Source organism: Chionomys nivalis, chromosome 13 (genome assembly GCF_950005125.1).
Source record: "Chionomys nivalis chromosome 13, mChiNiv1.1, whole genome shotgun sequence".
In the NCBI taxonomy this organism is placed as follows: Eukaryota; Metazoa; Chordata; class Mammalia; order Rodentia; family Cricetidae; genus Chionomys; species Chionomys nivalis.
The window spans coordinates 7,853,860-7,880,201 of NC_080098.1; the positions used below are offsets into that span (position 1 = coordinate 7,853,860).

General features: G+C 45.4%; 1 protein-coding gene across 2 annotated transcripts; it reads left to right on the forward strand.

The window, feature by feature from the left end:
* The first annotated feature begins 3,844 nt into the window (after positions 1-3,844).
* Map3k8 (mitogen-activated protein kinase kinase kinase 8) lies at positions 3,845-25,461 on the forward strand. Of its 2 annotated transcripts, none has more exons than XM_057787714.1 (8): positions 3,845-4,160; positions 7,790-8,148; positions 13,643-13,810; positions 16,086-16,347; positions 17,330-17,436; positions 22,091-22,243; positions 22,846-23,092; positions 24,468-25,461. In XM_057787714.1, exons 2-8 carry the CDS (start codon positions 7,813-7,815, stop codon positions 24,596-24,598), a joined length of 1,404 nt encoding a protein of 467 aa, XP_057643697.1. In that variant the 5' UTR covers positions 3,845-4,160; positions 7,790-7,812; the 3' UTR covers positions 24,599-25,461. The 2 variants fall into 2 exon arrangements, with proteins under 2 accessions (XP_057643697.1, XP_057643698.1); XM_057787715.1 differs by lacking the exon at positions 3,845-4,160 and adding an exon at positions 4,361-4,461.
* Positions 25,462-26,342: the final 881 nt, after the last annotated feature.

A 26,342-nucleotide genomic window follows, 5' to 3' on the forward strand; every position in this document is an offset into this window, starting at 1 on the left:
CCCTTTTAGTGGCTCTTCCAGCTCTGCACACTGATGTCAAAAGCTGAAGAGTTTATGGAGGAGGGCAGAGGAGGATGGAAAGGACCATCCCCATCTGCTCTCCTCTGCCACAATCAGTCGCAGCGAAGATCTGAAGGGATGAGGACAAAGCCTCGCAGGCTTAGGAGCTGACTGTTTCCATACAGACTGGCTCTTCCAACCCCAAAGGTAGGCAGGTGAGGGATGAAGCTCCAGAGTCTTTTTTCTTTCCGTAGCATCGGGAAAGTCTCAGCTAACTTCAGGGGCAGTGCAGAATCTAATGATGTCCTCTGTGGTCCCCACAAGTCTGATGAGCATCCTTGATTTACCCTCAGGTGCAGGGTGTGATACTTCACTAACCAGCAGCTGCAGAACACACTTCTTGTAGTGATGGACAGGGGGACAGTCCATCTCCCTAGAGAAGGAATTTGGTATCTTGGGTCCCAGAGGAATATGACTAAAACTGAGGGATGGAGTACCTAGTGGAAAGCCTTGGTTGTTAACTAGATGACAATCCATCCTAGGGGCTGCTGTGCCTTTTAGCGGTGTCCTAGGTAATTGCTCTGACAAAACCTATGTGTTCTGCATAAAAGAGCTTTGTTATACTGAAACACTAAAGGAGAAAACGTTCAGTCATAGCTGAATCCACACATGGTTACAAGAAATTTAATGTTAATGAAAGAAAAAGAAAGAAAGGCTCTTTTTTAAAATCCAAGTACAACTGCTTAAACCATTTTACCAAGAAAATGATTTATATTTATTACCTGCATGTGTGCATAGTTTCTTACTGGTGGTTCCTGTCAGAACCAGTGAAGAGATCATTACTGGAACATCCTAGTAACAAATGCAACCACTTCAACATAAAACAACGTAGGAAAATAAACTGTACTCACAAATTAAGCTCAACTTCCTCTTAATCTAAATCATATCTTATAAAGCTTTCTTAAAATGGAGCAATTAGTTTTCTTTCCTCAGTATCTTGTGTTTTAAATACTGAATACAGAATACTGAACTGTTGCTTTTACTAGAATGGAAAGAATCATCTTCCAATTTATTCTAGTTTATTTTGTTCACAAAAGTCTGTATTTTATTTCATTTTTGCCTTTTTGAGATGAGACCTTGCTATATAATCCAGGATGGTATTGAGCTTAGAAACATTATTTTTAAATTGTAATTATATGTATGTGTGTTGCTCTCTCTCTCTCTCTCTCTCTCTCTCTCTCTCTCTCTCTCTCTCTCTCTCTGTGTGTGTGTGTGTGTGTGTGTGTGTGTGTGAACAACTGCAATGCCTACAGAGGCCAGGAGAGAGCATTGGATATGCTGTAAATGGTTGTGAGTTACTTGTGTGTGAATCAAATTTGAGTCCTCTGCAAGAGCAGTAAACATTCTTAAGTGCTAAGCCATGCCTTCAGCCCTTGGCATTGAACTTTTGATCTTCCTGTCTCAGCCTCCCCAGGACTGGTATTACAGATGTATGCCATCACACTGTGCCTGGCTATATTTTATATAGATGGTAGAGACTGGAAAGCAGTGCCTTGCAGTGAATATACCAAAACACAGATATACTTCCAATTATGTGGGTTAGTGGACTATCAAGTTGTTTGTTAATAATTTTCTTTCCTGAATGAGTAAGTAATCAGAAACGAACTCAGATTTTCTAACTGCAGATTCTATAACGCATTGGTGTCCCAACCTAAGGGGAAGCTCTGGGTAAATGGCCATTGGTTGCAAGGCAATTTGTAAGTGCATTTGGTCACTGTAGAGGCCTTTGCAAGAGCTGGACTCCCAGTCTTCGGGAGGCGAAGACACACGTATCCCAGAGGAATCCAACGCCAGCCTGGACTGCAATAGGCTAAACATGCATATGCACAATCATGGGTAAAATAAAACAGATGCCTCCAAGACCCAGTCAGTGGCTCTCCATATGCTGGCTTCTCATCTCGAAAGTTTGAAAGTCGTTTAGCCCTGGATGGTGGTGCACAACTACAGTCTCAGATACTTGTAGACCCAACTATACAACTACCACATGTACACACACACACACACACACACACACAGAGAGAGAGAGAGAGAGAGAGAGAGAGAGAGAGAGAGAGACACCTGCACGTGTTTTGCTAGCACGCATCTGAAAAGAAATGTAATGAAAGAGTGAGCACAGGGCTTTCTTTGCAGTGGCATTCTCTTTTCAATCTGTTCAGGGTTGCTAAATTTAATGCTGCGTTAGACTTAAAAAATGTCTGAAAGTAGCCGGCCATAGAGATGCATGCCTTTAGTCCTACCACTCAGGAGGCAGAGACAGACAGGTGAGTCTCTGAGTTCGAGTGTGTTCCAGGAAAGCCAGGGCTACACAGAGAAATCCTACCTTGAGAAAAACAAAAACCAAAATGTTTGAAAGTATTCTAATTCACCCCACAACGTATCATAGCACAGCTACTCTTAAGGCAAAGCTGTATTGGGGAGGCTTCTGTAAAGAAATCCAGGCTTACTTCCCAGACTACACGGGGTGTAATGAGCTCACTAAAGGGGGCGGGGCGGGGCGTGGTTCCACAGTTCTATTTTTAAAGTGTTTATAAGCCCATACTTTATTGCCAAAGACATCAGGAAAGGGAGAGACAAATCTCACGCAGCAGGTCGAGGCAACCTCTGTACTAATCTGGGTTTCCTCAAAGAAACTAAAGAGTAGCAGTACTTTAGTTTCAACAGAGACCCGCATGAAAGTCTCTCTCACCAGTGCTAAAATCCACGGAGTTAAGCCACAGGACAGCCGGGTGCAGGCGGCATGGTTGGTGCCGACTATGCTTGCTCACTCTCTGTGAGAACCGAAAGGTCAAGTCATCTAAAAGGGGGGGCTAAGAGGGGTTCCTGTAACCTCCAAAGTGATGCCCAGCCTCTCTCAAGTCACAGCACTCACGTAGTGCTCTCGAGTTTACAGAAATTGCAGGTGGCTTTCTTCTCCATGAAAATCTAGTCTTGCTTGTATGACCCTTAAGGCTCCATAACGCGGGCGCTATTCCTCACCCAAACTTTCTGTCCTACCTCTACCACCAGTTTTCTTAGGATAACCTTGAAAAGGGCAATTCACTGTCCTCAGAGGAGTTGTGGAGAGATCCACTTAAGGGGCGTTTTGAACGTGGTGAGGGCGGATGAGCCTGGGGACTGCAAAGAACAGAACGTGCAACTCAGTCATGGGGGCGCTGGCTTCATAGCTCTGCCTGGGTTCACCAAGTCCCTTATGGTGGGATGGAGATTATGCCAACGTGACCTTTCCTCTTGTTCTCTGGGATCTTGCAAAGTACTCAGCTTCTAGTGGGTTGTTGATGCTTGGGCCTTCGGAGGGAAAAGCAAGATAAGCAGGGGTGAACCACTGGAGTTCCTGGTGGTGCTTTTCTTCTAGAACTGTCTTTGGACCTCACCTTTAGTAAACTTTCCAACAAAGGAGCAAACCCCTAGGGGCCAGAGGGATCCTAGCAGACCAGTCTTACAGAGGAGCGATGTCACGACAAAGATCAAAACTAGTTGTGCTGGCAAATAACAGCTCAGACGACTTTCACCGAAACCTTAAAACCCAGCTGGGAGTCGCAATAAACTGCCACTAGACTCTCCACTGGTCCAGTGTAATTTAACTGAATCCGGGGTAGTCCGGTCCTGGCTATGGGCAATCAGTTCGCTACCTCACAAGCCTCCCGCAGCGACTGTGAGAGCGACTCGTGGGGGGGGGGGGGGGGGACGCGCTCTGGCCGCAGTTTTGGAGCCGAAGTCCGGGGCAGGGTGGGTCCGCACGGTCGCTCCGCCCGGTCCCGCCTCCATCTCCACCCCGCGCCCCGGGGCCGAAGGGTGGGAGGACGGAATTTCCCAGCGCGGGGGCTCTCGCGTACCCGGTTAGCCGGCAGGCCCTTTCTGTTTACGGAGAGAAAGGGGAAATGGAAAAGGCGGGGAGGAGGCTGGCGTCTGCTGCGCCGCCCCGGGGCCGGTTCAGACGCCGGGAGTCAGGGGCTCGCAGCGCACGGGTGCCCCAGCGGCCGATCGCCCGCTTTCAGGCGACCGCCGCCTGTCCTCGGGGACGCCAGCACGCCTGGTTCCCGCAGGCAAGCCACCCACTGCCTACTGAGCCCGGTTTCCGGACGGGCACGCGGGACACTCAGGTAACAGGGTTTGGGTGCTTTGGGTATGTTTCGGGGGCGCCCACTTTGAAACGGAGCGTGCCTGCCACCAGGGGAGCCTCTGGTGGCCTGTTGCACGCAGGTAGAACTGGAAAGCACCTTGCGCAAGGCCGCGGGAGGTGTGGACGGACTCACGGCTCCTCCCCCTTCCTCCTTCTTCCCGGATCCCGGGTGCTCAGTCAGTGCCGGCCTGGACTGTGGCGGGGGAAGTGAGGACCCGCTCTCACCGCGTCTCCTGCGGGGGACGCTGCCTGGACAGCTACACTCTGGTTGCTGAACCTGGGTGAGTGCAACTTGGAGGCTGAAGAACCTCGCTACCATCTCTCCGTTGAGGGGCACTTTTACAGTATGCAAGCTCCTTAAGGCTCGGTTATCTTAAGGAGCCCAGGTGGACCGGAAGGGAGTGTGGGAAAACATATTTGTGTCTAGAATGGGGGTGGTGGTATCGGTTTTTGATTAAAAAAAAAAAAACTGAGAGAAAAAAAGGCAATACTTGCTTAGCATTGTAAGGTTTCCTGCTGAGGCGCCAAACTCTGATGAATTGAGGTTAGTGTGTTCTGGTTCTTAAAGAGTTATCCCATAAATGAATAAGAAGGATAGTTGAGGTTGCTGGAAGTTTGGAACTGGATTTGATTCTGCAGAACTGGAAAACATCTTTCTGGGACTTTTTCAGAAGAAAAATATATTAAGAAGTGTGTCCCGAGGAGTAATGGGTTGTTTCAGTGGGGGAAAATCCTTTTTAAAAATGGGAAGTAGCACAAGGTTTCACTCGGCATTGCCAGGCAAAATACCAAGACTGTATAGTCTGCAGTGACTTGCCGGGAAGGTTTGATTTTTGTGGATGGAAGCAGCTGAGAGCCTTACATTCCAGTTTTTTGATTTTTACAGCTGCTTTCTGAAATTATTCTAAGTTGATTTCTAGTTAATGTTTTGAAGTTTCACAAACTAGCCCTTGACTGCATTTGCCACAGCTGTCTCTAAAGTTGTCCTAACTCTCTGTTCTGCTAGGATGTAGGGATTTTTTATGAGGCTTCTTATCGGGAGTCTAGGAGCAGTTGTTTGAGGCTGAGCATGTTTGTCACTAAACTGAAATGCCTTTACCATGCATAAAAAAGGGGCTCTGGCTCAGAGATCTTTAGCACTGTGGTCTGCTTAGTTGAGGCAGGAGGGTGCAGGGTCTTTTCATGTTCTAGAGGCTATTGGGGCATCAGGGTTGCTGGGCAGCAGATCTGTGGGACAAGAGCCTCTCAGGAATTGAGCAAGCACTACAGAAGGCCTCAGAGTTAAATACTCCTCCAGCTCCTGTCCTCTCCCCTCTCCCTTCTGTCCGTGTATGTATGTGTGTTCATGTTCATGTCCCTGCCCATTATATATATATGGTGTGTGTGTGTGTGTCTGTCTGATTTCTTAGGCTTTGAGCAAAGCCTAAGAGAAGAGCACACATTTTGCTCAAGATTTTCTGCAGGATTAAAACCCCAAACTAGTCTTCCTTTCTAAAACAGTGCGGTAACTTGGAACTGTTTGTATTCCACCACCACCACCACCCCCTTTCATGAGTCACAAACTATAAGTTAGGTCATTTATTTGATAATACAGTTTGGGAGCCATGGGTCCTCCCTTCCCTCAAGGGGGCCCTAAAGTCAGCCACTTTTAACTTCTGTTTTCCTAGTAAGTTCTCCAGTGATAGAAACTGCAACCAATAGGCTGTGAAACTGAGCTAGAAGTTCTCCTATCAGCCTACAGAAGTCACTGTGTAACTTGAAAAACTGGGGACTTGAATCACAATCTTCCTCAGATGTGTGAGCTGTCTGGGAAGGCACTGTCTGGACCATTGCCTAGAGTTAAGTGTGGTGATGACAAACATCTATCACTTCATGGGTCTGGGCCCCATTCACCTTTGTTTCAGCATAAACAGTCTTTAAAGGCTTACCGGGAGAAGTCTGGGGCACAGGCAGACAAACCCCTCTTACAGCTGAGAAAGGAGGCCAGCAAGGCGTCTGCTGAGCTAGGTCTGCATCTCCACACTTGGCATAGCTTTACTTACTACATACCAGGCTAAGTCGGGCACCTGTGCACAGGAGGTTCTTTAATTGGATGGTAGATGCTATTATTAGCTCCTCCTTGCAGCTGGGGGAAGTCAGGGTACAGAGAGCTTGAGATACTTGCCCAACATGTCATAGGCACTGAGGCTGGTGGTGAAATTTGGCCATAAAGAGAGGAATATTTGGTGTGACCTGGATGCTAGGTGCTTTCCTCAGAAGCAGTTTGTACATCAGAGGCACATGACTTGGTCATGTGTGCAGGTGGCCCCGGGTGGAAGTTTCCAGGATCTTTGAAGTTCCAAGTTGATACAGGTGCATGGCTTTGGCAGAACGAATAGCTTTGCTACTTTGTGTGTGTGTGTATTGGTGTAATGTCTGCAGCTGTACATGGTTGTGGATACAATTCATGGAAGCAGGTCTTTCACTAAACCTAGAGCTTAGGGTCCAGCTGGAGTTGCTAGCCAGTGAGTTCCAGGGAGCTGCCTGTCCCCATACCCCAGCTCTGTGATGCTTGCCAAGCACCTGTGCCTTTAAGAACCTGGAGTATCTTCCAGAGAGGCTATGCTTTCTAGAGCAAGGTGGTTTAAGTCAGACAGGCTTTGAAATTCTCTTAGATCTCTTAGCTGCTCTTATCTTTTTTCCTTTGTAGTGGAACTGAGTTATCTCAAGACCCAAAAGGAACAAAGTCACTTTTTATTACTGTTTGCCTTCTTTTGTCACCTGCATTTCCTAAGTGTGGCGCCTGATCTTGTGGGACTGAGATGCCACCCCTGCTAGTGAAGTCAGTTGGTCTCCAACAGTGGCCTGTTTATAGCACATTTAGCTTTCCTGGCTTCTTTCTACTACTAAAGTTTCTCCAGGCCAGTTGATCTAGGGATGAACTTAGCTTTCTGGGACCTTCAGGATGCATACTTTGTGCTATTAAAAATTTCGGGTGTCACAAGGGAACTGTGACTCACAGGTCGAGAGTCGCCTTTCTCATTCCTGTTCATCTTTGGCACAGCTCTGGCCCCAGAGCCCTTTTGTTTATCCACACCAGAGTCCTCCACAAATTGAACTTCTTCCATCCCATTTGCTCCAACCAAACTCCATTTTACATGCCCTCTTCTCTCTTGAGACTTAACTTCTTTGCCAAGTTAGTTCCTGAATTTTAGTCAAGTAGTTCTTTTTTTCTGTAAAGCCACCGTGATCTTTCTGGGGGAACAACAACGTTGCTCGAGGTCGGTAGATATAAAAAGCAGGTACCTTGTAAACTGGGGAGACCCCTGGACTGCTCTTTACTGTGTTTGTGTTTAGTGAAAGTCTGTTTGCAGTAGCTGGAGTTGACGCCACAGTGAGTAACTCCCGAGCACTCTGCATCTCAGGTTTCCCCCTGCAAAGTGAGCTGGGCTAAAGATTATCTAAGGTCCCATTGAACTTGGCACTGCCCACTTGAATTCGCACATGCGAGTAAAGAAGAGTCCTCGTTATGAACAGGGGCACAGAGCGGCAGATCTCCAGGCCCTTTGATCTCTGGTTAAGGCACATTATAGTGAAAGAAGTGTTTGTGTTTTTTGTTTTGGTTTTTAGACGCCCCAGCAGGCACCACAGTGATGGAGTACATGAGCACTGGAAGTGACGAGAAAGAAGAAATCGATTTATTAATTAAGCATTTAAATGTGTCAGAAGTCATAGACATAATGGAAAACCTTTACACGAGTGAAGATCCTGCAGTGTACGAGCCCAGTATGATGACCATGTGTCCCGACAGTAATCAAAACAAAGAGCGCTCAGAGTCACTGCGTCGGAGTGGCCCGGAGGTGCCCTGGCTGTCATCTGTCAGATATGGGACGGTGGAGGATCTCCTTGCATTTGCAAACCATATATCTAACACTGCAAAGCATTTTTATGGACATCGACCGCAAGAATCTGGAATTTTATTAAATATGGTATGTTTCTTCTGACCCATCGAGTGCTGTGTGTTCAGCTTTACTGGTATGGCTTCATTGAATGCAGAGTGCCATTGGGGGCTCAGAGTGGCTGCCAGATACAAGTTTTAAAGAATGTAATTATTGGTGAGAATCACCTCTGTGTTAAAAACGAGAAGGGAATCTTCACACAAGCTGCACTTCAGAAATCTATAATTTGGTAGTAATTCTGTGATGAAGTGATTATAAATATACTTTGTTTTTTCAGGGTTAGGGCATGCTAGGTCAGCACTGCACCCCTGAACTACACCCCCAGCCCTCACAGATGTATTTTAGCGATTTGCTTCAAGACTCACTCATTATATCCACCAAAGACAGAGTCTTAATGGGAGTCCACCAGCCAAGAGACAAATAAATGCTGTCTTAATAACGTTGAAAACCGAATTATTTTCTCCTCTTACCACATTTAGCCGAATTCAGTCCCTGCAGAAGTGCAACTTATAGGTAGCAAATATCTATGCACAGATTCACGAGTGATGGAGTTGCTTAGCCATCCCGAGTATGCAGGTAGTCCAGAATATTGTGGCAGCTCTTTGTTGTCAGGTGGAGCTTAGGTGCGCCCGGCATTCTGGCAGGTCCTTAGTGGGTTAGAGGTGAACTCGTGGGCGATAGTTAAAAGGTGACTTAATTTTGTAAAAACGGCAGCTTGCAGAGGAGTAGGTGGTGAGGTGTAAACATGGTGTTGATAGAAGCGGCTCTCTTTCCCTTGGTGTGTACAAATGGCAGCATGGCCTGTGCTGGGGAGCTGTTACTGAAGAGCCCGAGTTGGCACAAAGGAAATAATAATAATAACAACAAATAATAATTTTAATTGCCCTACATCCATTTAATGAAAAACAGCACAGTAATTTAGGTCAGCGATGTAGGGAGTTGTTTTGTTAAAAGTCAGTTGTATCTGGCGCAGCACAAAGCAAGCTCACATGTGGCATGGGGTGTGACTTCCTTTGGTGTGGACCTGCCACGCTGCACTTAACAGTGAACGGAAAGCTCTGTCTTTATAAATGAGAAGCCATACCTGACTTCCGCAGCCAGAGTGAAACCAGAGGAGTGTGCTTCAGAAAAATGCCCTTGTGGAGAGTGGCGAGCAAGCGCTCATGTCCTCTCTCATTCCCCACCTATTTGATAAAGACACGCAGAGTCAACTAATCATCCTTGCTTGCAAATGTAGAGAAACTTAGGTGTACTTGTCCTCACTGAAGAGAGATGGACCATGGTCTGAGTACACAAGGGAACGCTAGGAAATTTTTAATGAATGCCAAAAAGTAGCTTCTAGCTTCTGTGTAGGAGCAGAACCAGAAAGCAAATGCAGAAAGGGCCGGAAACCACAGTCATTAGTAGGAAGTAAAAACTTGGTCAGCAGAGGCGCAAGTGAAGTACTGTTTGTTAAGGAACCTGTGCTTAATAAATGGGCAAATCCAAACTAAAAAGAAAATTTAAGAATCAAAGATACCATAAAGGCAGGGGTCTTAAGAGTCTTTAAAAGCACTTGTATTTCTTTTCAATGGTGAAGAATATAAAATGTAAAGCAAGACGATATAAAGAGTGGAGTGGTAGGGAGGGAATGGAATATATTCACAGGCATGTGGATCTGGCCCCATTAGGTCTGGGGACTGTGCCTCTGGGGACCGTGTTTGACATTCCTGCCACTGGCATGAAGAATGGAACTCTTCCCAAGGCTGGTGGTAGTCTGTTACAGCTCTAAGAAGTGATTACCTATTTATTGGTCTTCAGTCAGAGCCAGACTTGCTTTTAATATCATCGATTCTGGCATGGTGCTTTCTGTGGACCCATCCATCCCATAGTCAAGACCTTTCCCTACTCATCCTCCAACTACAGGCTTGGCACAGTTGCATACTTTGGGCTAGCTTTGTTATTCTTTCTCTCTCTGCATCAGAGAATTAGCTGCCGCCTAGACTAGGTCCTTGGTAAAGTGTATCCCATAAAGCTTCCTACATAGGGTAGAATCCTTTATTCAAATATTAATTTGTTCATTGGTAGACATAGCTGGGACAGCCACAGTGTATCAGACTTTTCCAGGTGCTAATTTATGACACAGGGAACGCAATGCCCGGTGTGTGAACAGGTAACACAGATAGCACTGTGTGCTCAGCCACAATGTGTCTACACCCTGATAGCCTTGGGGATGCTTAGACAAGATCTCTCACATTCATGAGTGTGAAGAAGGGAGAGGAAAAGGAGGATGTCGGCACAGACTTCCAAGAAGACTTGGTGCCTTTGCCAGGCTGTAAACATCAAGCTCAATGAACTGAAGATTGATTCATGTGGAGACCGCATGTATGAAGGGTCAGAAGCATAGAAACCTGGTGTGTTCAAGCAGCCAACACCCACGGTGCTGCAAAGTTAATTAGGAAGGGTGGAGAACTACAGATCAAAACAATATCACAAAGTGTGGATATGTTGGATGGGTTCTCCCTGGGCGTGTATTTATATGTGTGCTCTTTCGTTTAAAATAATATATGTTAAAGATTGCACTAGTGTCCAACAAAATCCAAGGAAAGAACACCAGGAGACCAACCTAGGAACTGCTTTGTGTCAGTACAGTTATTTATAACCAGTCCATATTGATCTGGGTAGAATTACTGATATTGGGTAGAGTCCCCAAGCAGTCTACTCTGGGGGTTGTATGTGGATCTGAACCCCTCCGCCCCCCAGCCTGGATCCATTCACCACACATCCTGCTGGGGCATTTGGAGTGATAATCCTCAGGGCTTAATCATGGAGTCAGAGCTGCTCAGAGTGAAGAGTTCAGCCTTCTACCTGATGTTTGAAGCAGGCAGTTTATAATACTGGGTAGAATATTCTGGTTTCTTCCTCCAGACCTATTAGAAAGAGCCATCACTTACTGCGTCCAGTGCCTCATTTGTCAAGGTCTGATCATAAGTTTCTTCTTATATACAACCAAATCCATCTCTAACTGCCTCTCACCTTAGATTCTCCTTTCTGTCCCACTCCCACCCAGCAAGTCTGTATGATGAGTAGCGGTGATAGCTGGAGTTCTGAATTAAGAACTTGGTATGTTGTTTGCCTTTGAAAAGGAAATTCTTACTACTACCTTGTCACCAGGAAGGTAGGAGAGACATAGCTTTGCCGTTGTTTTTAGATAGTCTGCTTCCATGCATGCAGCTGAAGACCACTTGTACTTCATAGGAACCAGGTCACACAGCTCACTCAATAAAATACCTAAGTACTGGCTCATACCATTTAGTACAGATAACAGCAATTTGGATGAGGGACTAGAAAGCTTATGTCTAGTGTGTGCCCTTGAAAGCGACTTTGGTAAGTTGGAGGATTGGCAGAAATAAACAGCACAGGGTTCTACAAGATTGTTTAGAGGGGACCCCAGAAAGGAGAAAATTAAAGATGAAAATGTATGTCACACTCAAGCAGGGAAGACCTGGTGTTAGGGGAAGAGCCAGGACTCCAAACTGCCCACTGCCTGTGACTTGGGTCTCACTGGGCGAGTTCAGGAGGCTTTGAAGAACTGAGTCTGCACCCAGCATGACTTTAATTGCAGCCTTCTGGAACCCCAAGGGCTCTTACACAAAGCTCTGGCTTTGGAGGTGGACGGACCTGAGTGCAGATCCTAATTCTAGCACTGCTTGGAGTTGCTTCACCCCTGGAAGCCAGCCTCAGCTGTGACATGGGGATAAAAATAGAACCTAGCTCAGGATGGCTGAAGACTTTAATGAGCAAATGCAAAACAGCAGCACCACACCTGGTCCCTAATTAGTTGTGTATGGTGGCTGTCCCTCCCCTTTGTCCCCTTGCATAGAATAAGGGGGTGGAGTTGGGTCATAGCACACTTAATTGGTAAACATGGGTTAAATCCTGTGATGGTTAGCTAGAGTTCTGTGAATGGCAAGAAGGGGACCCAAAGCCAGTGCTGCCAGGGGCCTGGCTCTGTCTAAATGTGGAAGAGACCACCATCACAATATCCTCAGCATCCTGAAAAGGGAGGTCTCCAGTGACAAGAAGCGACACTTATATGGAAAGGTAGTCATCATATTTTAAATGAGACAAGACCATGGTTTCTGTTTACTTCCTGTAAGGACCCGTATGGGGTCCCCCTCAGCAAAAGCACCCTGTAAATATTTAAGATTTAGATTTAGTGATATTCGTGTTTCCATGTACTGGGTTAGTCTTCTCGTCCTTCCCCGAGGAACGGTAAGCGTTTGTTTGAGGACTGTAGGGGTAATTAGCAGTAATGAAGGCGGAGCAGTCCTTTGTTCAGTAGGTCCTTGGCTGTGATTAGAAGCCTAGATGCACCTGCAGTAGGATCGAGTGCTTCTCCTCCTCCTATGGGATAGGCTTAGGGGTTCCATAGTCTCTTCAGCTCATGAGGTAACTCAATACTGTTCCAATCAGAAGTCCTGGTTTTTTATCTCAGGCCATAATTTCACTAATCACACTAAGGAAACAGCTGGCATCTGGGGAGACTGTCCATTAGAACACTTCAGACATTTTAAAGCCTGTGTTCCAGGCCTTGTTTCCCAGGGACTAGCATTTTATTTAAATTGTGGTATTCACTTTCTATATATTTATATGTTTGTTTATTGTTTTTGAGACAGCATTGCTAGGTAGCCCTGGCTGGCCTGGCCCTCCCTAGTGCTGGTATTTCTGTAGTGTCCACCATAGTGGGCTTCAGTGGCCATCCTCCGATCCCACATTGCTCTCAGGATATAGCTCTTGATGTTTAAGATGACTGGTTTTGGTTTTGTTCTTTGTGTTGAAGTGTGTGTTGTTGTTTGGTTTTGTTGTGCTGAGTGTCAATCCCAGGACCTTGTGCACACTAGGCCTGTGTCCTACCACCGAGCGACATTCCCGGCCCTGAAACCCCTCATTCTGAAAGACCTGATATAAAGGTTTTCTTGTCCATGAACCCTCAGAAGTCTGGATCTGCCTCTCTCTGCTTATGGCTGCCTCCTCTGTGCCAAGCATCCCAGGGCACAATAGGCACACTGTAAAATGGAGTGAGGAAGCCAAAGAGAGACAACTCTGCCCTTCCTTGTTTATGTAGCATTGTCGACTCATGCATCACACACTGGTCCCACGATCCTCCCTGAGCCTCAGGTAATTTCCACACGCATTCTCTGTGCATCATGCATGAGTAATAGCTGTGCAGACGAACAGGTTAGCCCATTTTAATAGAAACAAGTCAACCTCCTTTATTTTCAGTCTTTGGGTCACTGTCGTCAGACTCCCTAGATAAATAATTTTGCAGCTTCTCTTTGGCTCACCTGCTCATCAAGCATTTGGAAATATGAGCAGGTTGGACCAGGAACTTGTGTCTGTTACAAGCTTTCTCTGTCTTGTGCAAGTTCTAAATATAGCTGGTAATGTCAGAATGACGCATGGCACCACTGCACGGCACGGAGTGCTTCTAAAACAGCCTCTGTGAAGTGGGCTTCACCTTGGCCTCTGTGTCTCCTCGCAGGTCATCAGCCCCCAGAATGGACGCTACCAGATTGACTCGGATGTTCTCCTTGTCCCTTGGAAGCTGACGTACCGGAACATCGGCTCTGGTTTCATTCCCCGGGGGGCCTTTGGAAAAGTGTACTTAGCCCAAGACATGAAGACCAAGAAAAGAATGGCATGCAAACTGGTGTGTACATCCACACTGTGTGTCTGACTTCCTGGCTTTGGGTTATTTACTATGACCCAAGATTCTACCCTTACCTGGTTTTATTTAAGGTTCTTGTCCCAAAGTGTCTGTAATTTCTGGAGTGGCTGGTGGCCTGGGGCCATTCAGTTCCTATATCTCTATTTAGGTGTCTTGGAGCTTATAATCTAATTAAAAAATGGTTTGAAGTGTTTAGCTTAGGTAATACTGTCTCCTGTAGATGGGAGTTGGGGGACCCGTAGATGGGAGTTGGGGGAGCTTGCCTGAGATGGAAGAGCAGATCTGTGTGTGGCTTCTGCCCCCTGGGGAGGGGTCCATGGCAGGCGACAGAACCGAGGAAAACTGGATCTGGTTTCTAGGACTGAGTCGATATGTACAATGGCTGAAAGGTCCCTGTCTCTTATTAAGCAATGACTGTTTAAAATCAATGTATTGCTGCTTCATAAGACTCTGGCAGTGAAGACCGTACACATCTGGAGTGACCCAGTAACTTCACTGCTTAGTTACACCCGCCAGAGAGGTGTGTTCATGTGCGTGACTGTTCTCTCTGTTCATCTCAGCACGTTTGCTGAGGTGGCATTCTGGGAACTTCCCAGATACCGATAGATGGAGATGTATGCCCTGGAATGCTAGACCACAAAGAGAACAAATGGTTCACAGGGAAAGCAGCGTGGCTGGGTCTCAGAACCCTTGAGTTCAGACAGTCAGACACAAAATAAGATCTATTGAATGAGGTCCCATTCCTATGAAGTACAAAGACAGGACCCCAAATCCGTTAACTAGATGCTGTGATCATGGGTACCCTTGCAGCATAGTGACTGAAAGGGTCAGGAGGTTCCTGGGGGAGTCTGGTATTCTGATTTCAGTTGGGAATCACAGTGGACAGTTCACTGCGTTTGACACCATTTTACAGTGTGAAGACATTAAATATCACTTTCTACTCTTTTGTGGTGCTTGGGATCAAACCCAGAACCTCACTTATCCTGGGCAAGTGTTCTTCCACTGGTCACATCCCCAGCCCAGGGGTGGTGTTTACTCTTGAGTTAGCAAAAAAGTAGAGGGGAAAATAGTTGCCGGATCCCATGTTTCAGTCTCTCATAATAATCACCAAAAACACCCCAACAATCTGTTGTCTTTCATTTATTTTTTTCATTATGGTTCACTAGATACATCTTTAATCCCAGCACTTGGAAGGTAGAGGCAGGCAGGTGTCTATAAATTCCAGGACAACCTGGTCTACATAGTGAGTTCCAGGCCAGCCAAGGCTACATAATGAGACTCCCACCTAAAAAAAAAAAAAAAAAAAAAAAAAAAAAAAAAAAAAAAAAAAAAAAAAAAGCTTGACTAGATAATCTTTTATTAAAGAAAAATAAGACTTATAATAAGCTTTTTGAAACTTCTATCTAGAGTGACCCTTCCAAACTGTAAACTACCTAGAGATTTTTTATAAAACTTGGAGGCCCAGTGTCCTGTTTTTAAATTTTACTACAAAAGCCTGGGAAAATGGCTTTGAGGGTTTGCTGTCCTTTTAGTGTTTGTTATAACTAAATATTTAAGGAGAGTATTTTTCTTAAGAAAATCAAATGTATCATTAAAAATCCCAGACAGGCTCAAAAGGATGGGAGCTCATGGGTGGGGTCCCCTCCCTTCATATGACCACTGTTAGGAGCTTATTTTCCAGGTGTATGCATATTACCACCTTTAGAATAACATCTGAACTTCTACAATTTGCCTTCTGCCCAGCACAGTATTTGGAGCTGTTTTAAGAGTCTCTCTGCTCCAGGAACATTACCCTATCACAGTTCTTGTGGGCGAGGACAGAGTTTTCATGGGATGTGGGGATGGGTGGCACTTACCTCAAAGGAACTAGCGATTTCATATTAACACACAATCAGGTGAAATATTAAAAAAGGCCACAGTGTTCTGGCGCCATGGAGATGGTGTGAATTCGTCACAGGACATTCTCTTAGGTCATTTGATATTTTTAAACTTTGTTTGGATTCCTAAGCTCTAAATGAAATGAGTTTTTTCCCATACCTAGTTTTTTATGTTTAAAAAAATTATATCTAAAGATGACATAATATAGGAGTGGGACTGTGGTAAACATGTTTTGATATCACACAGTCCTGTCTTACATGTTTAAGTGTCCTTGTGTTAATTTAGCTTTTGGTTTGTGGGTTGATCTGTGTGGTTTGGTTATTGTTTGTTTTATAATCTTGAGGTTGTTTAGACTCTTTCCTGTGTTTTGTGTTGCTAGATCCCTGTGGATCAGTTTAAGCCATCGGATGTGGAGATCCAGGCCTGCTTCCGGCATGAGAACATTGCTGAATTGTATGGTGCCATTTTATGGGGTGATACTGTTCATCTCTTCATGGAAGCAGGCGAGGGGGGCTCCGTTCTGGAAAAGCTAGAGAGCTGTGGGCCCATGAGAGAATTTGAAATTATTTGGGTGACGAAGCACGTTCTCAAGGGACTCGATTTCCTGCACTCCAAGAAAGTGATCCACCATGATATAAAACGTGAGTAGTGGGGGTAACAGGACTCACCAGATTGGAGACACTCAGTGGCAGGCAGGCAGCTCCCTGCCAATACAACTCATTTTCCTTTTCTGTGTTCCTGAAGGAGCTGATAGAATGAACCGGTCTCTTAGAATGTCAGCAGTCGGAAGGGAGGGTGATGATAGAGCAGCGGTGCCAGGATTGTGGCCACACATCTGTGGCATGTGCTGCCTCTGCCCTTGTATACTGCTTTAAAAACAATCATGCAGGACTTAGAGTGTGGCTCAGTGGTGGAATCCCTGCTTAGTGCACACAAGGCCCTGGGTTTGATCTCCACCACACACACCATACACATACATACATCACACAACACACACATACACACAAACATCACACACATTCACACATGCACACACACATGCATCATACACATACATACATCACACAACACACACACACATATCACACACATTCACACACGCACACACACACACACATACACCCCACAGGAGGACGGGGAATGGGAGGGAGATTACTTAATGCAAACATGTAGTCATATATTTTTGAGTAAAAAATATCTTCTTAATTTTGAGCCATAATTTGGCAACAATTCATTAATCAACCTCTTTAAAAAATTGCTAGAACTCAGGTATGATATAGAAGTAAAACACACTCTTTATAAATTTTTAATACCTAGTGAGAAGCACAACTTGAACCAGAAAAAAAAATCCTTGACTTTTTTTAAACAACAGTGACTTGATAGTAGCTTAGAATGTGAAGCCAAGCTGCCTCGAGCTTTACCGGTCGCTGTACTCTGCTCTGCCCATGCTGGGTGGGTTCTTGACAGCCTCCTGGGATCCTCACCTGGCCTCTCACCAGCACGGCGCTTGTGGGTGCTCTACATCTGTGTCACTCTGCTCTGATTGGACCTCATTGTTCTAGATGATGTTTTCATGTTGTGTTGGGATGTATTAACTCACATTAAAAACCCTTCTCATTGCAGCCAGCAATATCGTATTCATGTCTACAAAAGCAGTTTTGGTAGATTTTGGCCTAAGTGTTCAAATGACTGAGGATGTCTATCTTCCCAAGGATCTCAGAGGAACAGAGGTAATTGTATTGGTGTGAAAATTGTTGTTATTTTGTTAAGAATAAAATGATATTATAGAAATGCTGCAGCAAAGAACAAAGTAGGGGTAAAATGACAACATTAAATCATTGTCACCAGAGCAAATTCATGTTATTGTTTACCCTTTTCCTCTACTGTTCATATGATAAGATTTTACATATATGACAATATTTATAGACATTTTCTATTACTATGTTTATCTACACAACACAAAGCCCTTACAGACAATCCCGTGCTGGAATAGAGGACCAGTTGAGCATCCCTAATCTTTTTTTTTTTTTTAGATTTATTTATTTATTTACTTATTTTGTTTACAGTATTCTGTCTGCATGTATTCCTGCAGGCCAGAAGAGGGCACCAGATTTCATTACAGATGGTTGTGAGCCACCATGTGGTTGCTGGGAATTGAACTCAGGACCTCTGGAAGAATAATCAGTGCTCTTAACCTCTCAGCCATCTCTCCAGCCCAGAGCATCCCTAATCTTAAAGTTTAGAGAACTATGCAAGAGCTGGAGAGGGTTGAATAAGACGCTTGCTGCACAAACCTGAGGACACGAGTTCAGATCCTGAGAACACACATAAAGCCAAGTGTAGTGATCCCGTGCAACTGTGGTTAGATGGGAGACCGACACGCATTTTCCCAGTAGCTCGTTAACAGCCTGGAACACACAGCAGTAAATAAGAGATCCTGGCTCATGGTGGGAAGTGTTCAAAGTGCAGTGTCATAAACACATACATGCACACACACACACACACACCATAGGAATGCACATGTCAGACAGACGGAAAGACACACAAAAGATTTTATAAAAACCCACATATGTATGCTAGTATTTCAAAATACGAACTCCCAAATCTTAGAGGTTTTGGTTCTGAGCTTCTCAGATGTGGGATACTCAAATTGTAGATTCTGAATCCATCTTTTAAAACTGTTGCAGAATGATAGTCAAAATAGCTCACTCAGTGCTTTAAATGAACTCTTTCTCCTTCATTGGTGTTGAATACTATTATTGTAGCAGAGGGGTGATTGCTGCTATCCTATTTTACCGTAAGGTAATAAACACGGGGCGATTATAACACAGTGCCTGAAGTTGCACAGTTACATAGATCCCGAACTTGAGTTCTTGGAGAATAAGGATTTAGTTTCGTATTTTATTAATCCTTATTTTCTAAGGATTTGAGCTCTAAATTCTGGGTAACTTTATGTTATTAGATAACAACCATCTCTGAGTCTTGGTTCAGTTTGTCTTCGCTGTCCTGGCGGTTGCCATTTACTGAGGTCTGACCGCCAAGACCTGTCTGTCTTTCATCCAGGGATAGTGTCAGCCTGAAGTCGTGAGCACAGCACACCTTGTTTGAAGCTATGGTGATAAAATTTAACCAATCTGTGAATTGAAACCAAAACTAGACCTGGAAAGCTCTCCCTGGAGCTAAGTGAACTTCTGGAATTACTTTACTTAGACCAGACTGACCTGAAATGCATAATCCCCCTGCCTTAGCCTCCCCAGTGCTGGCTCACACTGGCCCTGTAAACCTCTTTTTAAATTAAAGAATGTTTATTTCCCTTCTTAAGAGTACTTTCCCACAGCAGAAAGTCTGATCAGCCTTAATGCGTAGGTCATTGTCTTTAGAAGGCATTTCAGCACTTTTTGGCATTAGTCAGGAGTTCAGATCCGGGACATTCCACCCTTTTCTCTGGAAGCAGTTTGAGAAACAGACTATTTATGGTATTAGAGGAAAAACTACCTTCTCCTTCCTGGCAATGCAGTCAAGTTAGAAATTATGCAATGTTGGGGAAAAGCATGTATTCCTGGGATTCTCCACCAGGATGGCTGGGTATAAGGTTACACATCTCAATCATCAATAGAGTTTCTCTCTTTTTGAGTTTGGGGTAGCCCAGGCTAGCCTCAAATGCATTGTGTAGCCTAGGCTGGCCTTGACTCAATGTCCTCTTGGCCCTGCCTCCTGTGTCCTAGGGTTATAGGGCATCTAGCACCCATCCTGCTCCTGGGGAGGAGTAACTGATGAAGTCTTTCCAGCTGATGCTGATTTCTGTGTGTTTGGTGTAAAATGGGCCTTGGTGTCTGTTCCTCGGTGCTGCACCCTGTCAGTTGCCTTTCTTGTGCTGTCTGCACTGGGCTCACCAACGACAGTTTGACTAGGACCAGTGTGACAATGATGGGGAAGTCCCGATGCAACCTTTCAGCAAACCTGCTTTACTCCCTATACTAAAGAGCAAATTAGATATTACGACACAGGCAAGCAGGCAGATTTGCTTTCCGTTGGAGTGCGATTCTGGCTGTTGGGACGTCGATGACTATTTCAGATCTCTGCAGTACAGCTCACAAACACAAACTTCACCTCTGGATCTCTCTCTCTCTCTCTCTCTCTCTCTCTCTCTCTCTCTCTCTCTCTCTCTCTCTCTCTCTCCCCCTTCCTCCCTCTCTGCCTTCATATTCACAGTGTTATGCTGAAACATGTCATATCTACCCCATGTTAACCTGGCATGTATTTATTTGTTTTTAGCTACATGGCTCAGAGGGGAAAAGTTAGGAAATATAAATAACATACTAGAACTCTTTTGCTGTGGTTTTGTTCTTTATTTTTACAGTTCTTACTTTTTCTTCTGATTCTAGTATTAATTTCTCTAAGTTAACATAGAATGAAGATGTACACATGTGTTCATGCAGACATACCCATGACAGCCCATGACCGTCTCTTTTCCATGCTATAAAACACAAAGGCCTTGACTCTGATTTCAAGTTCCCCGGCACTTTGCTCATTCCTTGGGGGGAGAGGAGGGGTGCTGTCAGTTCTGACCCAGGCCTTCCAGGCAGCCAGCCCAAAGACAGACCTTCTGAGCTGCCTCCTCTGGCTCTTTCCGGGGGGGCGAGGGGGGGTTGAGGAGGAAGAAACATTGAACTGGAAGCTCCTGCTGTGTGCCAGAGGGCTTGGCCTGCACCCAAGCCATCATGCCAGATACTGCCAGCTCCCAAATGTAAGCTGGGCGTGCAGGCATGTAGAATTGTAACAGCACTCACGCATACAGTTTGCTTTGTCCCTGCTCCGTATGGGGCCGACCTCCTCTACTGACAGCAAGTACGTAGCATTTCTTTCTGAACTGTATTTGATTTGGTAAGAAACTTCAACAGGAAGTCCATTCTCTTGGCAAGTTGTGGATGCGTAACTCCTTGTTGACCATAGGGTGCAAAATTGGCTATTTAATTTTTTAGCCCTGTGATTGAGATTGTGTTTATTTTTTTAAAAACGTCGAGAGACACATGCTGTTCTTTGTCTTCAGGGAAAGGGGTGGACACAGAGCTCAGTGTCGCCTCCCCGATGAGGGCAGAAGGAAGCCGCAAGGAAGTGTGTTTTAGGAAGGAGTTGAACCAGCTAAGATGGGGAAACTGGGCAATTTCCCCAGCTTTTGTAAGCTAATTTGTACTTATTTACTCAGAAATGAATTCTGAGAATGCTAACCCTTTCCTCATGTTCACATGACAGCACAAAAGCTTTTTAAAGCTTAAGAAGGTTCTATATTTTATCTGAAGAACTTAGGGTCAGGAGTGTCTCATGCTTTTGACCTCCCTCCCACCTTTCTCCTCCCCTTCCCCCTTGTCTTGCTTTCTTTTCCCTTCTTTATTTTCTGTTTTCTTTTCTCCCCCCTTCTCCTGTTTCTTCACTTCTTTTTCTTCTTCCATTTGATTTTGGAATGTGTGTGTGTTGTTGCTGTGACATATCCTGAGGATGGGACCCAAACTGAAGAAGCACAGGGTTCGTTAGCCGGAAAGACAGCTAGCAGGGTGTTCTCAGTGTGGCTGTGTTCTCAGTGTGCCCTGTCACATGAGGTCGTATGTGGCATTTTCCACTTGTGGCAACACCCTACTCAAAAGCTCCCAGTTTTGCAGCCCTTTGTACCTTCAAATTACAGCTATTCCGCCTGTAAATTAGGATGCTAACACTTTATGTCTATGCCAGCCCTGACTACAGATTATTGGTGACTAGGGCTTTCTTTGTTTTCTCTTCCATCTTAAATTTAGAAAAATAAAATTTAGAGAATTGCCCCACTTGCTCAACATTGACTTCTGAACTCAAATGCAAATTATGGTGTATTTTGTTTACTAATTAATTTTTTACGTTTTTGGTTTTTATATTTTTAGACAATGTCTCAGTCTGTAGTCCAGGCTATCCTGGAGCTTGTGGCAATCTCGCTTCATGCTCAGAATTTACACACTGTTGCTGGAGCAGGCATTTGGTACTTACTCACTGGGACTCTTCCCTCCTAAGCCATTGATATAAATGCCCTGCAGGATTCTGTCACTTTTTGGCAAATACATGGGAGAAGTATGTGTGTAAGCTTAAGTCCGAGAAGAATTGGTGTTTCTATAGACAGTTGCATATAACTGATAGCATCCACAGAACTCAGAGCAGTGGGAGTCAGCAGCTTCAAAATCTCGGCGCTTTGAGGTCTCATCTCTGGGAAAGAGGTGTTCTAGAGGACAGGACGTCTCAGGATTGTCCTTGGCTCGAGGGAGACTGCAGTAGACTTCCCTCCGAAAGACAGAGCACGCAGCAAATCTCGCAGAAGCAAAGGAGCCAGCTCCTAAAACTGGATTCTTTCTGTGTCTTTTTCAGATCTACATGAGCCCCGAGGTGATTCTATGCAGGGGCCATTCCACAAAAGCAGACATCTACAGCCTGGGGGCCACACTCATCCACATGCAGACAGGCACCCCGCCCTGGGTGAAGCGGTACCCGCGCTCGGCCTATCCCTCCTACCTGTACATAGTAAGTGAGAGTCGCTGGGCTGGGCTGGGTGAGCACACCGAGGAGATGAGGTGGTGGTAGAATTGTGGCCCACGAGAGGCGGTTGCAGTTCCATTGTTAAAATGAAAGTCCATTTTCATGGAAACAGACTAAAGTGAGAAGTAGACATGATTTGTATGCTCTCCCGTTATACTTCCGTGTGATAAAACATGCTTAGAAGGACGAGAGTCCTTCAGCTCTGTCAGCCAAGGAAGGTGCATATGTTCTTTAAAATGTCGCTTTTAAAAAAAGAAAATATAATGTTATTGCTTTCTGCTCCCCTCAAATTCCCTTCCCTCTGTCTGATAGCCTGTCCTAGAGTAGGCATGGGAAGGAGGTGGAGGCAGGCATTTCCTTGTTGCTGCAGCCTCCTTTGGACCCCCCACCCAACCCCATGAGAAGCTGTCACTGCTAATTCAAACCCAGCATGTGCTTTTTGCCACATTAAACCAAAGCTGGTTTAAGCACTGCTAGGAAGTTGAAGGGTGTTTGCTAGGGGTCATGCAGTGGCAGGTGGGTTGCTCCTCACTGTTTGAGTGTCTGTCTCTATGCTGTCCGTGCTGACAGAGATGGTTTGTTGGCAGATCCACAAGCAGGCCCCTCCCCTGGAAGACATTGCTGGTGACTGCAGTCCAGGCATGAGGGGACTGATAGAAGCCGCCCTGGAGAGGAACCCCAACCACCGCCCAAGAGCTGCCGACCTACTGAAACATGAAGCCCTGAATCCCTCTCCAGAGGACCAGCCAAGATGTCAGAGTCTGGACTCCGCCCTCTTTGAACGGAAGAGGCTACTGAGCAGGAAGGAGCTGGAACTTCCTGAGAATATTGCTGGTAGGTTCCCCCCGCTGTGTGTCGGGGGGTGTGCCTGTGTAACTGTGGAGCCACTGCCCCCCCTCTGTCCATAGACACCTCTGATGTGGGTCATGAAAGCACTTGTGTGTGGAGTGGGGGTGAGGGGTGAAGGCCAGACATGGTGGCACACACTTGTAATCCCAGAACTTGGATAGGGCAGTTTGAAGTTCAAGGTCAGCCTCTACTACTTGAGACCCTGTCTCAAAAGAAAAAGCTGGGTGTGGTGGCACAGGCAGAAAGACCACAAGATCAAAGCTTGCCTGGGTTACAGTGTGAGTTCAAGGCTACCCTAGGCAGCTTAGTGAGACTGTCTTGAAATAAAATGTGAGAAGATGCTGGGGTTGTGACTTAGAGGCAGAACACTGGGATGCACAAGGCCTGAGTTCCATCACCTGCAGCAGACACACACACACACACACACACACGGAGGAACCAGGCACATCTTAGAAGACAGGAAGATTGCCTAGACAGTAGCACAATGTAGTGACACCTTACCTCAAACTGATGCAGAAAGGGGAGTATCATTATTTGAGAAAGTGAGTGGAAGCCGTAGGAAAACACGCAATCAACTCATCAATCCCCAAAATTCTAGCCAGTTTTGGGTGCATGGAGCTAACATAGTCACGGGGTGTTGCCTCTGGCTCACTTTATTTGAAACAAAGGCTATCAGTTGACTTTAGAAACAGATGGAGAATGACGGCCATTGGAAATGTGTGGGGTTCTGGATTATTCAGTCTTGGCTGGAAGTGCAGAGAAAACACCAGGTCTGAAATCACCTTGAATTTTGCAAATTTTCTGCTTGAAATCTGCAAGTCAGCTATGAATCTTCCCACCTAGGAGGGTCGGTACACCCCAGAAGCCTAGCTATGCCTGGAGAAGACACCTTTTGTTTGGTTTTTATTGAGCTGTACATTTTTGTCCACTCCCCTCCTTTTGTACCCTTTTCTGTGACCCCCATGCTCCCAATTTACTCAGGAGATCTTGTCTTTTTCTCCTTCGAGAAGGCACTTTTTTCCTCACTCATGTAGGGCCAAACTCAGAGGTCAAGCCTGGTGTACCTCTTTCTTTTTATACTTGTCTAATTTCTCTGTGCCTCGTAGGGGGGAAATGAAGTACTGAAAAACATGTCAGAGTTTCTACCTAATTCCTTTTCTTTGTTGGCTATTGGTGACCCTGCGATCTCTGTGCTAGACCATAAGTGTTCTAAAGGCGTCTGTGACAGCCAGACTGGGCCACTGTCCCTCGAGTCCCACAGGGTTGTTTCTTAACAGAAGGGACATGTAGTTGTTACGTGCTGGGCTCCCCATCAGTTTTGTCATTGGTTTTTCTCATTGTCTCCATGTTCCTTCCACAGACTCTTCCTGCACAGGCAGCACCGAGGAGTCTGAGGTGCTCCGGAGACAGCGTTCCCTCTACATAGACCTCGGAGCGCTGGCCGGCTACTTCAATATTGTCCGGGGGCCACCAACCCTGGAATATGGCTGATGGATGGCCTTGTTGGCAGCAACCTAGGATGGACATTTCTCTCTTGAATGTTGGTTTTGCAGACCTTGCACAGCGACTATGGAAAGTGAATTTTACCCATTTTTAGGGGGGCACTGAGGCCTCTAGTGACACGCAAATGTCACTGCAATTACCCCCCCCCCCCCCTTTGTGAAGCTACTCTGTCATGTCCCGGGGCCCAAGGTTCTCATTTCTCAGGTGGTGGGACTGGACAGGAGGGATTGGAGAGCTCAGGGAAGGATCGTTTCTGGTGACAATTCCATTCACTGTGCACTTTGCTGGACATGTTTAAAACAGCCATCAGGAGATATTAACCTGAAACTCCTAGTTTGGGTTCTTATTTAAGCATGGGATCTTCATTTAACCCAGAAGACCTGTTCTGTGTATATATTGGTGTGTATTATATGGTAACTCCGTGAGCCTTGGTGGGCAGACTCCAGCATGAGGTAGTCATTGTATTTGGGGTGAATAGAGCAGCCGTAAGGTTGCAGCAATACACTGAGCTAGTGTCTTACAAGTGCCGACGCCCTCAGAGCCACCTGACAGTAGGCCACTAGTGACAGTTTCTGTTATGTTCCTATGGAAACACTGTATACTGTACATGCTATGCTTAAAATATTTAAAACACGATGTTTTTGAATGTGGGTAGAACTATGTAAACCACATAATTTCTGTACATCCCAAAGGATGAGAAGTGTGACCTTCAAGAAAGTGAAAACTTTTGTAAATTCTTGGTGATGCTACATTTGTAATTCATGAGCCTATTTTCTTTAAAGTGTTTCTATATAAAAATAGCATACTGTGTATGTTTTATTCCAAATTTCTCCATGAATCTTTCATATATATGTGTGTGTATATATGTATATTTTAACATTGTAAAGTGTTCTTATTTAAAGTATATTTTTACATTATGCAAATGAAACTTACTATTTTAGTCCAATGTGACTGGTCAAATAAATTGGATAAACTGAGTATTTTGTCTTAATTTTTGAAGAGAGCATGCTTCTCAGATGAGTCACAGGGTTGGGGTAGATTCTGGAGGAATGGCGCATCAGAGGCTGGCCCCTCTGCTGCTGCGGGGCTGCCTTTGTGACATACAATGAGGTTTACATTCTTCTGAAGGAAGCTGAAGCATTTCAAGGTTGTTTGTTTTTCACACGAACACAGAGCAACTAAGAGGTGAGAATGGTGTTTGAGACTAAACCTTTCTGAATTCAAAACTCAGGCCCATTTTTAGTCTGCTACTTGGGGAGTGATCTGTGAGGGAGGGGCCATCTCTGGGGAGGCTCAGCAACATTGTGGGATGCAGTGCCCTAGGTGAGGACAGAGGTGTGGTACCAAGAAGATGGCAGAACTTCAGAACTCTTCACTTGCATAACCCCTCCGTGACCCCAAATGAAGACAGAAGACTTGGATGTGCCCTTGATTTGGAAGTTTCTATTAAGGGCATCTGAATTGGGAGGTCCCCTGGGCCGTCCTGGCATTGTCCTCTGCCTGAAAAATGCAGTAACTTGATCTCCCACTGATGACGCATTTCTGTGCTATAACTCTTCAAGGCGAAAGTCTGTGTTTGTTAGAGGGCCTGAGGAAATACTCTGTAGGTCTGAAGCCAGTTGGTGGTGGCCTTTAATCCCAGCACTGAGGAGGTAGAGGCAGGCAAGTCTATGTGAGTTCCAGGCCAGCGTGGTCTGCAGAGCTCGTTCCAGGACAACCAAGACTATACAGA

What these genes read in the sequence shown, in the direction of transcription:
- Map3k8 (XM_057787714.1), top strand. Translation starts at nt 7,813, where the DNA reads ATGGAGTACATGAGCACTGGAAGTGACGAGAAAGAAGAAATCGATTTA. An exon ending in GATCCACCATGATATAAAAC is followed by an intron (nt 16,348 to 17,329) that starts GTGAGTAGTGGG and finishes TTCTCATTGCAG; the next exon opens with CCAGCAATATCGTATTCATG. An exon ending in ACTTCCTGAGAATATTGCTG is followed by an intron (nt 23,093 to 24,467) that starts GTAGGTTCCCCC and finishes TTCCTTCCACAG; the next exon opens with ACTCTTCCTGCACAGGCAGC.